This window comes from Esox lucius, chromosome 2 (assembly GCF_011004845.1).
Source record: "Esox lucius isolate fEsoLuc1 chromosome 2, fEsoLuc1.pri, whole genome shotgun sequence".
NCBI lineage: Eukaryota > Metazoa > Chordata > Actinopteri > Esociformes > Esocidae > Esox > Esox lucius.
Window position 1 is genome coordinate 26,371,176 of NC_047570.1, and position 18,293 is coordinate 26,389,468.

The following is an 18,293-nucleotide window of genomic DNA, read 5'->3' on the forward strand; positions in this document are numbered from 1 at the left end:
CCATGTGCTTTGAATGCCTAGATCCTTTCTGTGAAGAGTACCCCAGTGTTGTACTCGTCCCTATTCCTCAAGCTTAAAGGATTTCTTCTCTTAATCTGGTAGCAAATATTCTGCATATATTCTGTAATAATACATAATATTATACATATATTAAGATTTTTCGCATATTTTTCTTCCAGTTTCCAATGCTTTCCAATTTGCCAGCATAATCCATTGGATCAGCCTTGCCATCCTTTCAATCTTCTTCACTGAGGTAAGACAAAGTTCATACACACACACACACACACACGAACACACACACATTTAACACACACTCCACAAGAACAGTCTCCTGTATGTCCATGCCTAACCCTACCCTTACCCTCAATCACAGAATCCTTTTTCCTAAACTTAACCTACTTATAATGTCAAACCCTTACCCTAGTTCCAACCCTAACCCGAATTGTAATTTTTGCCATAAACATAACATTTAAGACAAAACAATTGTCTTTTTCATAATGGGGACCGGAAGAAAATCCCCATTAGTCAATTTCTTCTGATTTAAACATCATTTCGGGACACTTCTGTCCACATAAAATCTTGTGGACACTTCTGTCCACATTAATTAACACCAGCAGGGTTAAGAAATAATTAAAGAGGAGGTTAACAGGGTTCAGGGGTGGGTTACAGTCATCTGATCCACCCAACAGCTTATAACACCTCTGTTTCCTGACACTATAGATGAAAGGTGTCAGATGGGAAGAATTCTCAAGGTCTGTTAATTACAAACTGTCTGTAACTATAGAGACTGTGACATATTGAAAGGTCACCATCTGCTGCAGATCCACCAATCAAAGAGCAGGTCCCTAAAAGGGGAATATCTGTGTGTTTTTACCTGACGGTGGGGTAGTTGATGCTACTGTATGATGAATGAGGCCACTTTTCAATTAAATGCAAACATTTCATTTTCTGAAATCTTCAATTAAAAGCAAAGATTTCACGAGATGGCCAAGAATATTAAATAGCAGTACTGGATAGTTCTAGAAAGGTTTAGAACTAATCCTACTGGTAATATTTTATATTAATATCTTAGGTGTACTCCCCTTTGAGGACACAAGCTCAAGTACATTTTACAGTATTATATTTTCAGCAGAAAGTAGGGGATAGGCCTTATAATGAAGAATGTGAGGCTGTTAGACTTTCCAATCACACACTCCTGAACCCCTGGCCAAGAATGTTCTGACTTTATATCATGCTGCTGAGAGTTGAATGGGGATCAACCGATCTGGTTAATTCAGTTTCAGATCAGTCACTTTCCCTAATAAGCCCAATTACTGATGCTTACTGTGCACTTAGAAACTCAAGGAATCATTTGATACTTGGGAGAGTTTTCTGAATAATTGTTTGTATGTTTAAACTTTTTTTATGGGTTTTTCATATATAACATGTTGACAATAATAGTGCAGTTGTAGATTTTCAGTAAAAACTATTAAAAAAAAACTGAGAGCCAACATAGAGTACTTAATAATATTTTAAATTACATTTTCCAAATGTAACAATATAGAAAAGGAAGTCTTGAGCAATTTAAATACAAACCTGATTCCAAAAAAGTTGGGACACTGTACAAATTGTGAGTAAAAAAGGAATGGAATAATATACAAATCTCATAAACTTATATTTAATTCACAATAGAATATAGATAACATATTGAATGTTGAAAGTGAGACATTTTGTAATGTCATGCCAAATATTGGCTCATTTTGGATTTCATGAGAGCTACACATTCCAAAAAAAGTTGGGACAGGTAGCAATAAGAGGCCGGAAAAGTTAAATGTACAGATAAGGAACAGCTGGAGGACCGATTTGCAACTTATTATGTCAATTGGGTATAAAAAGAGTGGCAGTGTCTCTCAGAAGTCAAGATGGGCAGAGGATCACCAATTCCCCCAATGCTGCGGCAAAAGATAGTGGAGCAATATCAGAAAGGAGTTTCTCAGAGAGTTTGAAGTTATCATAATCTACAGTGCATAATATCATCCAAAGATTCAGAGAATCTGGTACAATCTCTGTGCATAAGGGTCAAAGCCGGAAAACCATACTGGATGCCCGTGAACTTTGGGCCCTCAGACGGCACTGCATCAACATACAGGACTCATACTGTAATGGAAATCACAACATGGGCTCAGGAATACTTCTAGTAACATTGTCGGTGAACACAATCCACCGTGCCATTCGCCGTTGCCGACTAAAACTCTATAGGTCAAAAAAGAAGCCGTATCTAAACAGGATCCAGAAGCGCAGGCGTTTTCTCTGGGCCAAGGATCATTTAAAATGGACTGTGGAAAAGTGGAAAAGTGTTCTGTGGTCAGACAAATCAAAATTTGAAGTTCATTTTGGAGAATTGGGATGCCATGTCATCTTGACTCAAGAGGACGAGGACAACCCAAGTTGTTATCAGCGCTCAGTTCAGAAGCCTGCATCTCTGATGGTATGGGGTTGCATGAGTGCGTGTGGCATGGGCAGCCTACACATCTGGAAAAGCACCATGAATGCTGACAGTTATATCCAAGTTCTAAAACAACATATGCTCCCATCCAGACGTCGTCTCTTTCAGGGAAGACCTCGCATTTTCCAACATGACAATGCCAGACCACATACTGCATCAATTACAATGTCATGGCTGCATAAAAGAAGGATCCGGGTACTGAAATGGCCAGCCTGCAGTCCAGATCTTTCACCCATAGAAAACATTTGGTGCATCATAAAGAGGAAGGTGCGACAAAGAAGACCTAAGACAGTTGAGCAACTAGAAGCCTGTATAAGACAAGAATGGGACAACATTACTATTCATAAACTTGAGCAACTTGTCTCCTCAGTCCCCAGACGTTTGCAGTCTGTTATAAAAAGAAGAGGGGATGCCACACAGTGGTAAACAACTTTTTTGAGATGTGTTGATGCCATGAAATTTAAAATCAACTTACTTTTCCCTTAAAGTGATACATTTTCACAGTTTAAACATTTGATATGTCATCTATGTTGTATTCTGAATAAAACATTGAAATTTGAAACTTCCACATCATTGCATTCTGTTTTTATTCACAATTGTACAGTGTCCCAACTTTTTTGGAATCGGGTTTGTACTACCATCACATTGGACTAACTTCTCATATTTTTAATCCATATTCAAATTGCATATTCATAATATGTTGCATATACAGAGGGTGTTTTTAGCTTCCCCTTTCCATCCTTTCTCTGTCTTTTCACAGACGGTCTTCAGAATTGTAGTGTTTGGGATTTGGGACTACATTGAGAACAAAGTGGAGGTAAGATTCCAGTACAACAATAAAAAGGCCATAATCACATGTTTGACAAAATCAAAGTAGGGGTAAAAAAATCCAGGGATAACTTCCCTTTAAGAATTAGTTTTCTGTGTCTGAGGTCAGGCCACTGGAATTAGTTTTCTGTGTCTGAGGCCAGGCCACTGGAATTAGTTTCCTGTGTCTGAGGCCAGGCCACTGGAATTAGTTTTCTGTGTCTGAGGTCAGGCCACTGGAATTAGTTTTCTGTGTCTGAGGCCAGGCCACTGGAATTAGTTTCCTGTGTCTGAGGCCAGGCCACTGGAATTAGTTTTCTGTGTCTGAGGTCAGGCCACTGGAATTAGTTTTCTGTGTCTGAGGTCAGGCCACTGGAATTAGTTTTCTGTTTCTGAGGCCAGGCCACTGGAATTAGTTTTCTGTGTCTGAGGCCAGGCCACTGGAATTAGTTTTCTCTGTCTGAGGCCAGGCCACTGGAATGAGTTTTCTGTGTCTGAGGCCAGGCCACTGGAATTAGTTTTCTGTGTCTGAGGCCAGGCCACTGGAATTAGTTTTCTGTGTCTGAGGCCAGGCCACTGGAATGAGTTTTCTGTGTCTGAGGCCAGGCCACTGGAATTAGTTTTCTGTGTCTGAGGTCAGGCCACTGGAATTAGTTTTCTGTGTCTGAGGCCAGGCCACTGGAATGAGTTTTCTGTGTCTGAGGCCAGGCCACTGTAATTAGTTTTCTCTGTCTGAGGCCAGGCCACTGGTCTAATCCACGGCCTCCAGTGTATATGAGTTGATGCAGCATTTCTGTTAAAGAATCATAAAAATATATCTGATGAAATATGAGTTTTATCAATATTAGTATTAATTTAAGTAATTAAAGTCATCACACAAGCTGTGACGAGAAGTTCCTCAAATCAGTTTACATGACACACTGATATTAAAGGCTGCTTTAGCGGTTGTGTTGCATTCTTCCCCATACTAAATGTTGGGAATACAAACAAATTTCACCTAACGACTCTTGTGTTTTTTACTATTAGCGTGTCATATTACACGCTTGCTGGTCTGTGGCCGTGTGGTAGGTGTTATGCTTTCATGCGTTGTCTCTGTGTGTGTGGGTGTGTGTGAGTGTGTGTCTGTGTGTGTGTGCGTATACATTCATCCATGCCGGCTTGCGTGTGTCTCCTCCCTGCAGGTGTTTGACGGGGCGGTCATTGTTCTGTCTCTGGCACCCATGGTGGCGTCCACGGTGGCCAACGGCCCCAGCAGCCCCTGGGACGCCATCAGTCTGATCATCACCCTGCGCATCTGGAGGGTCAAGAGAATCATTGACGGTGAGACCGAGGAGGGAATCCGACACGCCCAAATGTCCCCGTCTGTCTGATTCATTCTCTCAGTCAAGAGCCTGACCGAATGTTCTTAATATCCATTCGAATGATCTTCTTCGAGATATATGATCTTTTTTTCTTTTCAATGATTGCGCCATATTGAAAATGTCATACTTCAGGAAGATGAAGCATATTGCTTATTCAATACATGACTGCTGAATCAATCCCTGCAATGACAATACGACCCCATTCTCCCTGTAATTACACAAATTATTTACTATTCAGAACAATATACTGTAGTTATTGATTGTCCCTCTGAGTAAATTGCCAACCATTCTTCTACTTAAACTGGTATTGATCCTGAGCCTTGTTTAAACAGATTCAGAATGGCCGTGATAGTGAATATACTGGCTGTTATACATGTTATGCTAATGCGATGCAGATCGATTCCTACCAGGGGTCACCCTCATTCTCAGTGAGGAGCTCTGTAGGAAACATCATCCCACTGATCTCACGGTCTACAAAACATCCATGAAAGGCTAATATTGCTACAATGACTTCAATGGGATTTGTGCCACACAATAAAACCATACACAGTAGCATGAATTGCTGTCATACTTTGTCAATTGACCGCCTACAAGGTAAGGACATTTGCATTTACACTCTCATTTGGGTGAACTATCCCCTGATTTATCACTTTTGAAATGCTTAACAGCACTGATAAAATCTGGAGCAATACCATGCTGGTCAACCTACTTCACATAACGTTAGAGTCTCTTTGTGCTTGAACTTGTTTGTTTAGATGTTTTTGAGTGTTTGAATTAGCTCGTTCAGTGGCTAGCCCCGCTCAGCATGAAAAACAAACTCACACCACTATAATAACAGCTGGGGAGACGAGAGCAACCTGGACTACACACCAGTAGGGTCTAAGTCTTCTTGAGAAATAGCAATATGATATTATAAATCCTCATATAAACAAATAAAAAGTAAATCAAAACAAATCAAAACAATTAGAAATATCATTTTCTTTCTTCCATCACTGAAAAAAATAAATAGAGGAAGAGGGACAGAAAGAAATCAAAAAGGGAGAGAGGGCAAGCAGGAGATGTGTGTCGATGCTAGGGGCCTTACGCTTGGCCTCAGCAGAGAGAAGAGGTGGGAGTGGAGTTGGCTCTTGTTACAGAGGCGATGTGGAATCCGCCATGGTATGAATGACACTGCTGCTCCCTATGTCCCGCCATGCCAAGCAGCTGTCAGCAGTTACAAACGCACACACACACACACACAGTACGCCAGTCCTCTATCATATGCTTAGTTATTACCATGCACTTCATCTTCCCCTTGTTGAGTATGACTTATGTGCCGTTCCACCCCCTCTGCTCTCCACATAATAGCTGAGTTCTACTGTTCCATCCTTCCCCCTCTGCTGTCTCCTTTCCTCCTCCTGCATGTTCACGTCAACTACTCTATTATTAGGCTACTGGAAAGTAGAGCTGGTGGAGGGAGCGCTGGCACTGCCTGCAGACAGTAGTTCACTAGTAGTCCTCCTTGGTTATTCATTCTGCTGCCATACAGGCAGTATAAGACTGAATATCTTAGTAATCTGGACTGTCAGCAGTACCAGGAGAGAAGACAGTGGTATGACTCAGATAAACGTGTTTGTCTTAGTGGTGTTCTGTGTATGTTTGGGGGTTTTGAGTGAATATATGATGTACCCCCCACCCAGCCTATGTTTTGCAGGTGAAGGTGGAGATGGAGATGGAGATCCAGCAGTGTGAGAAGACCAAAGCTGTCAGAGAGGAGCAGCTGGAACGGCTCACTCAGATCTGTCAGGAACAGGCAGTAAGTCACACATCATTTAACTCACAGCTAGGACCAGGTAGTAAGTCATACCACCTTCACCTCACAGATGGGAACAGGCAGTAAGTCCCACCACCTTCACCTCACAGATGGGAACAGGCAATAAGTCCCAACACCTTCACCTCACAGATGGGAACAGGCAGTAAGTCCCACCACCTTCACCTCACAGATGGGAACAGGCAGTAAGTCTATCCACCATCTCCTCACAGATAGGAACAGGCAGTAAGTCTCACTACCTTCTCCTCCCAGATAGGAACAGGCAGTAAGTCTCACCACCTTCTCCTCCCAGATAGGAACAGGCAGTAAGTCTCACTACCTTCACCTCCCAGATAGGAACAGGCAGTAAGTCTCACTACCTTCTCCTCCCAGATAGGAACAAGCAGTAAGTCTCACTACCTTCTCCTCCCAGATAGGAACAAGCAGTAAGTCTCACCACCTTCTCCTTCCAGATAGGAACAGGCAGTAAGTCTCACCACCTTCTCCTTCCAGATAGGAACAGGCAGTAAGTCTCACCACCTTCACCTCCCAGATAGGAACAGGCAGTAAGTCTCACCACCTTCACCTCCCAGAGAGGAACAGGCAGTAAGTCACACACCTCTCAGATGAGTCCCAGCAACTGAAGTGAACACTGGGGGGGTATTTACTTCCTTCTAAAAATCCATCTAGAAATCTTAGATTTTGCCTCTGATAATTAAAATATCTGAGATTTACCTTTAGAGTTACGTTTTAACTTCTCAGGGCTAACTAAAGACATTCCCGGTGACACATGAAAGAAATGCAGACTGTCCCTGGAAAACAAGGCTCTCTGGTCAACTGGCTAGGAAACATTAGGGTTGAATCAGGATGGTTCAAAGTGATATGTCAACACATGTTAAACCATATCATAAGAAATGGATGCAGACTGTGGTTGAGGTTAGGGTAAAGTGCGGGCACGGAATAAAGTGAGGGATGTTGTTGAGGCTATCACAGATTTTCAGAGGCTGCAATACCAATTGCTAACAGAAGATGGCAGTAACCCATCACAGTATAGTTCAGCGTGACCCGGATTTTCAGCAAACGTCAGAACGTCCTGTGTTTTTTGTTATGTTTAAATTAATATTTTTATTTTTATTTAAATATACCCTTTTTTACAGGCACCAGAAATGTGTTTTTTTGTAACTTTTGTTATAATGTTATTCCTTGATAATCCCAATATTAAGAAACATGCAACATGATTTATAATGCATTTGTAAATATACAAGTAGATAGGGTGGGAAATAACCTAATGTTTAGAGCATTGGGCTAGTAACTGAAAAGTTGCTGATTAATCGCTGAGCCAATGAGAAAATCATAATTGTGCTAGGAAGTTGAACCCCTAATTGCTCCTGTAAGTCACTGGATAAGAGTGTCTGCTAAATGACTAAAGAAAGATGCTAGTAAGCAACACCCATATTCCATTTTGTTACTTTGACTGTCATAAGCATTACTGAATGCACTCCTCTAGTCAGTAGAGCTAAAGAACTACATTTCTCTCAATGGGCTCAAGGCCCCAAAATCAATAGAGGGTGAAGTCATAACCGTAAATCATTGGAAGCATGTTGTTGTACAAAATGCTCCAGAAATGATGGGATACTCAGTGTTATTCTAAAGGGAAAAAACGCAGTCTGACTCTCTGTTTGTCAATACGAGCCATTAGGCACTGATCCTATAGCTGTAGAAGTATTACCATTTAGCCAGCAGAATGGAATCATGCTGAAGGGACCTTTCTGGGACTGAAGGGATTGGTTAATCAAACCTGGAATATGACTAGAGTTACTCTGTCTCTCTCTCTCTCTCTCCCTCTCTCTCTCTCTGTGTGTCTTTTTTCCCCTGCTCAGTTTGAGATCAGACAGCTCCGGGCCCATCTGGCCCAGCAGGATTTGGACCTGGCTGCAGAGCGGGAGGCTGCCATGCAGATCCACCATGTGTGGGGCAAACAGAGCAGTAGCTACCAGGTGGTGGAGGGCCAGGGCCCTGGGGAGTCTGATGATGAGGGACACAGGGTCCTCAGGGAGCCACGCAACCCAGCAGGTAAACTCACCAATACTGTAGCTAGAGGCTGTATCGGATAGGGTAATATATAGAATAGTCCATACCATGGGACTAATCCTCCTTGCAGTAATATTCTTGCTCGATATTACTTTATTCTGGACCATGTATTGATAGTAAGTCTGATGAATACAGCTGCTCCAGAAGGCAGAGGTGAGGAAAACCAGGCGATCTGTAAAGACAAATTCTAATCACTCCGCTGAACATCAGTGACCTTGGCACATTTAAATAAAGTTCTACGTTTGTTTGTTTTGTCGGCAAGGCCACTTCACAAACAGGGAGAGTGGTTTGGATATAAAGAATGTACATTATTGTGTGGGACAAAAATGTTGTAAAATAAGTAACAGGTGTCTAGATGCTGAAGCAGTGACAGACTTATCTGACTGCAGTATCCCAAGCCAGTCTCCAGGCCCTAGCCCCATAAAACACACACAATACCCTCTGACCGTAGGCAACACACACACACACACACAACACCCCTCTGACTGCAGGCAACTCATACACATACACACACACACACACACACAAAACCCCTCTGACCGCAGGCAACTCATACACACACACACAACACCCCTCTGACCGCAGGCAACTCATACACACACACACAACACCCCTCTGACCGCAGGCAACTCATACACACACACACAACACCCCTCTGACCGCAAGCAACTCATACACATACACACACACACACACACACAAAACCCCTCTGACCGCAGGCAACTCATACACACACACACAACACCCCTCTGACCGCAGGCAACTCATACACACACACACACAACACCCCTCTGACCGCAGGCAACTCATACACACACACACAACACCCCTCTGACCGCAGGCAACTCATACACACACACACAACACCCCTCTGACCGCAAGCAACTCATACACACACACACACACACACAACACCTCTGACCGCAGGCAACTCATACACACACACACACACACACACACAAAACACACACACACACAACACCCCTCTGACCGCAGGCAGTCCAGGATCGATAAGAGAGCATAAAAGCTTTTAGGATGTGCTGAGACCTGGGGATAACAAGCCATGTCACACATGCACACAGGCATTTAGCAGCACACACACACACACAGACTGGTTGTTTCAGGTACAGAGTGCTCTGTGGATTGAGCCTTGTTCTGAGGTCTGTGAAGAGAGTGGGCCACTATGGAACATCTGTTCCTCTTCACCTGGAAATCACAATAGGGCACCAGGAGATGCCGTGGCAACCGCCACACCAACACCCCTAGGGGATTGTGGGAAATCTGGCTCTTAGGAACAAGCGTGTTTTTTTCCTCAAGAACATGGAAGGAGCACTGGAACAGGATGAGCACTTAAGCCGCAGGCTGGCCTGCGAGGGCAAGCCATGGACTGGGTTAAGGGTCCTCACTTCCTTGTCTTTCTCTGCTGTTCCCTCTCTCTTACTGTTTGCTCATGCCTAAGGGGTGGCATCAAAGTGTCATTCATTCTTATTGAGGCACTCTGTTGCTAAGTCTATTTCCTTGTTGAGAATTCAAAAGGAGGTAGAAAAGGTTAGAACATTTTGTCTACTGGTCACAAGGGATTTGTGGTTTTGTTTCTTAAATATTGGATGCCTCTCACAAAAGCACAAACAGATTTTGAGGAACACTGACCACAGAGGTCCATCATATACTACCGTACACACTGCTTGAATAATAACCTAAAATCTTTCCACACAAAGTAGAACTAGCCAAATGTGCTAATCGAATATGTAATAAAATAAATCTAATAATGAAACACTGTTTTACCACTATAATAAAGAACATCCTGCAATCCAGTGCATGAAGTGTTTCACAAATGTATATTTATTTAAAAATGACCTAACTTCTGTCACCTTCACTTAGCTTGACTTCTTTTTTTGTTGTCCATCCTTCTTTCTTTCAATTCTTTCTCAGAGACCTCATCCTCATGTGTTATTTATTAGTGAGTGATTGTCTTGGTCATGTTTTAGTGAGTGCAATGCTTCCTCTCTGGGGTGCTCCCCCTTCCCTCTCTCTCTCCCTACCTCCCAGCCTCCATCCATCCCACCCCCGGATTAATATTTTAGGCCCAGAAATAAATGAAATTACCCGTCAGAGTCTGCCGTGGTCCTGGGGGAGTGGCCCAGGCACTCAGGGTACTTTGGGCACCACTCTGTGGACAGCCACTGAGCTCAGGCCCAATCAGGCGAACACAGAAGGGAAGATCAGGGCAGAACCATTCACCGTGGAGGCCCTAGCTGGCTGGGTGTGGAGACAAAGAGCACTGTATACCAAAATCTGATTGCTCTCACATTCACCTGTACATTTAATTGCTTGGTGTGATTATTTTGTTGCTATAAGCACCTGGGGGAGCCAGTGTTTATGCCAAGGGAATGCATTTTGGGGGGAGATGAGTGAAGTGCAAGTCCCTAACCACAAAGCATTTACAGCCCTGTAATCTGGATAAAGGGGTTTTTAATATAGAGGTGCCAGTTAAGTTTGTTAGCCATCCTTTTCACACAAATGGATTGCTCCTACAGAGAGTTAGTAACATGGCTGTAACTTGGTATATATATATATATATGAAAATATTTCTGATCATGCAAAAACAGCCTTTTTAAGGACATTGATCATATGAAGCCATTTATTATCACATGGTTGTTTGGCTCCTTTTTAAATCATAATAGCAGAAATCACCCAAATGGCCCTGATCAAAAGTTTTACGGTCCCTTGAATGTTTGGCCTTGTTACAGACACACAAGGTGAGACATACAGATGAAAATGGCAAATTTCCACACCTGTGGCTTTTCAAATTGCAATTAGTGTCTGTGTATAAATAGTCAATGAGTTTGTTAGCTCTCACATGAATGCACTTAGCAGGCTAGATACTGAGCCATAGGGAGCAGAAAAGGACTGTCAAAAGACCTGCGTAATAAGATACTGGAACTTTATAAAGATGGAAAAGGATATACAAATATATCCAAGTACTGTTCAATCACTTATTTAAAAGTGGAAAATTAGGATCTCTTGATACCAAGCCAAGGTCAGGTAGAGCAAGAAATTTCAGCCAAAAATGCCAGAAGAATTGTTCATACAAAGAAAAACCCCACAGGTAACCTCAGGAGAAATACAGGCTGCTCTGGAAGAAGGTGTGGTTGTTTCAAGGAGCACAATACAATGATACCATGAGCTGCATGGTTGAGTTGCCAGAAAGAAGCCTTTACTGTGCTAATGCCACAAAAAAGCCTGGTTACAATATGCCCGACAACACCTTGACAAGCCTCACAGCCTCTGGCACACTCATTTGGAGTGACGACTCATTTGGTCACAACCATAAGCGCTATGTTTGGAGAGGGGTCAACAAAGCCTATAGTGAACAGAATACCATCCCCACTGTGAAGCCTGGTGGTGGCTCACGGATGTTTGGGTGGGTGAGCTCTAAAGGCACAGGGAATCTTATGAAAATTGATGGCAAGTATCAAGCGTGTTATCAGAAAATATTGGCAGACAATTTGCATTGTTCTGCACGAAAGCTGCGCATGGGACGCTCTTTGACTTTCCAGCATGACAATGACCCTAAGCACAAGGCCAAGTTGACCCTCCAGTGGTTAGAGCAAAGGTGAAGATTCTGGAGTGGCCATCACAGTCTCCTGACCTTAATATCATCGAGCCACTTAGGGGAGATCTCAAACATGCGGTTCATGCAAGACGACCAAAGACTTTGCATGACCTGGAGGCATTTTGCCAAGACGAATGGGCAGCTAAAGCACCTGCAAGAACTCAGGGCCTCATAGACAACACTTACAAAAGACTGCACGCTGTCATTGATGCTAAAGGGGGCAATACACAGTATTAAGAACTAAGGCTATGCAGACATTTGAACAGGGGCCAGTTTTGCCATGTTTTGTTTTATGATTGTGCCATTCTGATATGACCTACTGTTGAATGTGAATCCCATAAGAAAAAAAAAAAACATGTGTTTTGCCTGCTCACTCATGTTTTCTTTACAAATGGTACATACATTAACAATTCTCCAAGGGTATGCTAACTTTTGAGCACAACTGTAAAGCAATCAGATAGCCATTTTATTAACCTCACCCCCAGGGTCTTATGCATAGCCAAAGTATGCATCTTACTGATCTTACTGAAGTATTTGCCATTTTTGATTGTAGACATTCAAAATACTGCAATCCAGAGGCAAAAACTTCACAATATAATGTTTTTCTTAAAACATTATATTCAATGGAAAAACATGAAAGAAATTTTTCAATACGCTTAATTTATCATTGACGTTTTTCTCAATGCATTGCTTTCAAAAGGGAAATATGAATATCACAGGGCTTAAATATTTCTCTATTCATTGCTATACACATTTGAAACAATGAATTACATTTCAAAAAGGCAAACCGTAACATTTACGCAAAACCTGTTGTTGAAAACCAACTGATCAGACCAGGCTGGTTAGACAGTGGATGCCCAGTGACTTCTCAGAAAAGTAAACATCCTGTCTTGTGTCCATAGGATCTGTGGAGAAGTTGTTGTTTTTTACTGCAAATACTTTTCAACCAATCACAATGCTTAATTTGACCAACATCAGGGATTACATACACATGAGTCCAACTATTGTATTTTGGATTGACCAATTTATTCTGTGCCTAAAGTCTCCCCAAACACTTTTTATTGTTCATCCTCTTGATCTTTCATTCAAAATATTAACAAAAATCAAACCTTAAATTGAAGTAAAAGGATTAAAATAGGAAACCCTGCCACACCATAACAGATTATTTATTCAGGTTTTTCCTTTAATTTATCACCAGTCTGTTGGTTTTCTCTGTCTCTTGCCTGTCTCAGGCCTACCGTACCTCATGTTTCTTTTATCTTTCATCCAGATTCTGTCGTACATCATGACGACATGAACAACTATATCAGTCAGTACTACAGTGAACAAAGTAGTGGTAAGTAACTTTTCTTTATATAACTGACACATACCTACAGCCATTTCCCCAGTCTGACCTACTGTATGATGTTTCATTTCAGACACAGGGGATCCTTGTGCCATCACCACAGCAGCCATTGATGTCCACCACCCAAAGACCCCTAACCCTATCCACAACAAATCTCTGCTGGGTGTGGAGCGAATTGACAATGCTGTGAGTGGGAGTGACACCTGTGCCAGCATATCACAGTCCAGCGGGAGTCTAACGGCCCGCCCTCATAGCCTAAGCAGCCATACCCTGGGCTCATCAAATAAGGACTGCAGCAGCAGCATCAACAGGGACTACAACACCCAGGGTAGAGACTTCCATTTCAAGACCAAGGCCCGGGGGCCCTTCCTGAACTACAAGTCCCAGAAGCAGATTCAGGCCAGGGACTACAACATTGAGGACTACAACACCCAGAGCCGACATTGCTTTCCTCTGCCCTACTGTGGCCCTCTGGGCCTGGGTCTGACACCAGCCCAGCATGCCCTTCCATTGGATCACAGCATGGTAGTTCAGGAGTTGCTTTCCTCCCTGTCTGAAGACTCCTGTCTGGCCCAGAAAAGCCTGGTGGACCCGGTTAACCTGAAGCTACCTAGTCCTGCTGGCTCAGCTAAAGCCAGTCCGGAGCTGGAGCACCGGGTCAACATCTACAACCGTAAGAATCAGGATGAGACCCAGTACCAGAGCCAAGGCCCATCCTGTGTTCTACTGCAGACTAAGCCTCTCATCCATCTACAGGACCGTACTCCTGAGTCCTCTTTGGAGGAGAAGTATAGGCTACTTGGGCCTGCTGATGGTCCACTGAAACGCCTGCCTGATACATAGGTTTGATTCAAACCACTGAGCTAAGCCCAACAAAGCTGCATTGTGCTAGCCTATTAATTTATCTCTGTGTTTGTTAAAGACATGTGAAAACAATCTAAAAGCCAGGACTTTTTGGTTTGGGTTGGCACAACAGTGTTAAGAGGGCAGTAGGTCAGCCCCAAGTATACAGCTCAGACAAAACTCACAGACTTTACTTTTCCAAATCCTTATGCCTCGAACAAAAACAGTAGCAGAGCCTGCTGTCATACCTGGTCTGCTCCATGCTCATACCTGGTGTGTCAGAGACTATCTGGAGTTAGCAAGGCAGCACAAACAGACCTGGGACTTGGCTCCAGACAGCCATAGCCACCCTTGTCCTCCAGTCTGGGCTGACTTTGACAATTGCCTAATTCGCACAGCAATGTTTCAATGAGGACGGAGGGGACAAGTGTGGGCCTAGGAAGAACCACCATCAGGAAATCCCACTTTAAATTGCGTCCTAAATGTGAAATAAAACAGTTTGAAACAAACCAGCAAGGGGAAATATTCAGGTCCTTATAGAACAAGCCTATTTACATTTTCCTGTTTTAACTACCTGACTGATTTGACCTGGGGTTTCTCCACGTTTGGTGACAGTAGGAGTTGGAGGGATGTGTTTTTTTATTATTATAGCTACTGTAACTGTGCAGCTCGTTCTGCTCTAACAACCAAGCCACAGGGTACTTTTCACTGGACTAACAGTCTTTGCCAAACAGACAATTTCTAACTTTACCTTTAAGTTTGTCTTTCTATAACATAGATGAAGATGTTCGTATCTAAATAGAGCGACATCAGTAAAGTCCTTGATATCTTTTTTTGCCAGATACAAGAACAATAAGAGTTTAAACTAGCAGGAAAATGACAGGTACAATGTGAGGATAAGTACTTAAGAATAGTACACATTTATTGCAATTTATTATGTTAAAAGTATGCAAATTCGATTTTGAGCCGTGTTAAAGGATGGATGTTTTCAATTGGTGTGCTTGTAGCATGTACCTTTAAAAGATGTGCGCCTGGCGCCTGAACATGGCAAGCCAATCCTGTGCACTTTAATGTTTACAGATGTTTTGTAAACTTAATATGAGGGAAACTCATTGCCAAATTGCAGATGGGGTCATTCAAATAAACCTTTGTAACATTAACAACATTGTGGTCCCGTTTCAATGCTATTATTTGTACATGGGCCAGGCAATTAGGAATTAAAATAGTTGCCACTTTGTTTGCAGAGAGTTTTCATATTAATTGGTAGTTAATTGGTAGGGAAATGCACGTGGGCTTTTTCCCAGATATGATGAGTGCTCTTATTGTATTCAGACTTACAACACTTTTGCATTAGCAACTGTTAGTGTATTTGCATATTGCATACTACAACTAAATGCATTATTTATATATACAGTATTAACATTAGAGAGACCTGTCACAACAAAAACTTAATTGGTTAACAAGCTTTATCATTATAAATGTCTAGTAAAGAGGATTAAACCCCAATAAACTTTCAATCAAATAATTAATGGAGGAGAAAATCAACCAATGTAGTTGCTTGTCAGGTGTTTCAAGCATTTTAATTGTTAATGAATTATAATCAAAGCTTCAATCAAGCAATCCCAAGTGTTTTATTAGGATTTCATTGAGAAAAGATGATGTTAAGTTAAGTGATCAAGTGTACTAATTGTATTTGAATTGTTTTGACAATAGGACAAGTCTATACAATGTGTTATTTCCAGCTGAAATATTACATAACACTACTGTGGAGACCAGGCTTTCCCTCTACTTATGGTTTGCAGAAGACATGTTTGGTGCGTATCTAATTCATTCACATTATTGAGGACAAAACCTTTGAAACAATTGAGTATTTTGTAGTGTTTTATTAGATATCATCCTTCCGAGGTAGCCTTGTGTAGACCATCTTTTGTCTTTACAAACATTGCTTTGAGAGGGCGTTATGTGTTGTATGTAGAGTGATGATCGAGGAAAAAACAAATAGACTCCATTTTAGAACAAGGCTGTAACCTAACAAAATGTGGAAAAAGTTTAAGGCATCTGAATACTTTCCTAATTTACTGTATTTTGCACCAGAAGCATAAAATGCAGTAAGGCACAATTCATTTGGATAGTAAATTTCACAACACAAAAACGGTTCATGGTTCAGCTGTTTTTTTAAGATATTGGCCGGATCATTATTACAATCAGTTACGATCCAGCAATTCAATGCTGCCAACATCTGACAGCGTACGAGTTCAACCATAGTGTTTTTTACAAACAAACGTTCAATTGTTATTTGAGACCGGCATTGATACAAACATACACGCAAACAAACAAACAGGAAAGATGACCACAGTGTCACAGCTCTGGGCCTGCTGTTATCTGTATCCTCCTCAGCCATCAGTTCAGCAGCGTATTAATAACTAAAACACCCACAACCAGCCGATCACACGCCAGGTCACTGGTTAATAAATAACGAGCTACACCCATATGAAATGGAAAAAGCCACTAGGCTTTCACATTGCACAAAGAGTCCCTCTTGATGTGGGTGCCAAAAGCTTGGTCGCTGTATCTAGGGCTGTCACCTCTGTCTTCATGCATACACTGCATGGTAGAAGTGCTGCTTGGATACTTGTGATGTCAAGCCCTGTCAAAGTTACCTGAGCATGTAAATTAGAAGTGAATAGGTGAAGAGGGACACAGAATTAATCGGAAGGCCAACACAAGGCAGTGATCTGATTTGAACATTTATGTACAGTGCACTCACCACTCTCTTTATTAAGTACACCTAACTAGTACAGTGGTAGCTTCTGCCTCCATCCGCTTCTGTCTCCACACGACTGTTGTAAAGAGCGGTTATTTGAGTATTTGTGGCCTTTCTGTCAGCTTGAACAAGTCTGGCCATTCTTTGACCTCTCTCTTAAGGGGTTTTCACCCACAGGACTGCCGCTCACTGGATGTTTTCTCATTATGTCACCATTATCTGTAATTCAACAGACTAGTATGCAAAAAAAAAAAAAGCAGTAGGTGTGCTTTTTCGGAGATGCTGGAACCACCACGTCTGGCACAAACAATCACTCCACAGTACAAATGATTTAGATCACAAGTTTTCGCCATTCTGTTTGTTTGAACAACTCAATCTCTTGACCATGTCTGTTTTTGTCTGTCGTCTGGAAATAAAACAGATATTTAATGTTGGTACACCAACTGTAACCCTGTTTATAGCACATTTCATTAGTTCAGCAGGCTAAACATTTATAAGATATTGTAATCAGGTTTGCCCAGAACCACCTAAGTGATGGGGCAAGTTCTGAATTAAGAATAATCTGATAGACTGGAAGAACAATTCCCTGCCTAAACAGCACTTTATAGAGGGTAAACCCAGAACTTGCATGTTCCCTAGTGTGGTAGGCCATCATGACATTGGTTAACATCAGCAAAACAGAACAGTTGAAGTCCCTGACCAATCCATCGGAATGGGGATGATGCCGAGCTTCAGGATTTGTGAATGTTCAACAGCAATCCAAAAAAATGGGATTCCAAGTGTCTTCACTGTTCTAAATAAATACTTCAGTGGATGCCACTCTGGAGCAGTTGTTTTTTTAACTGTAATTTTACCCGGTAAGTATGACAAGTAACAAATAATACTTTTCACCTGAGAGCAATTTTGGGGTTAACTGACTGGCTCAGGGACTACCTGACTTGGCAGGGAATGCAGGCAGCCTTGACAGGGGATCAGTGAAAGTTTATTGTTTCCTGGGGCAGTGTACAATTTTGTTCCAGAAATTAGCCAACTGACTACTGAGGTAGACTTTTCAAACACAGATGCATGTAACCATCATGTGGACAGCTCATGGGCTTTACTGCACAAGCCAACATGATGTCTTTGGAGATTTTGGAAAAGGTCAATTTTAAACCTGGCAACTGTCATTTATCACATTAACTGTTTATAGTAT

The 18,293-nt window shown here is 42.0% G+C and overlaps 1 protein-coding gene across 2 annotated transcripts in view; it reads left to right on the forward strand.

Moving 5' to 3' along the window:
* Positions 1-15,804, forward strand: part of LOC105022633 (transmembrane protein 266) — a 51,441-nt gene extending 35,637 nt beyond the window's left edge. For both annotated transcript variants that reach the window (XM_020056517.2, XM_010891232.3), the window contains 7 exons: positions 180-253; positions 3,246-3,302; positions 4,474-4,612; positions 6,333-6,448; positions 8,323-8,515; positions 13,420-13,485; positions 13,568-15,804. In XM_020056517.2, coding sequence (XP_019912076.1) covers positions 180-253; positions 3,246-3,302; positions 4,474-4,612; positions 6,333-6,448; positions 8,323-8,515; positions 13,420-13,485; positions 13,568-14,337 — 1,415 coding nt within the window. In that variant the 3' untranslated portion in view covers positions 14,338-15,804. The remainder of the gene's footprint in view (positions 1-179; positions 254-3,245; positions 3,303-4,473; positions 4,613-6,332; positions 6,449-8,322; positions 8,516-13,419; positions 13,486-13,567) is intronic.
* The last annotated feature ends 2,489 nt before the right edge of the window (positions 15,805-18,293 follow it).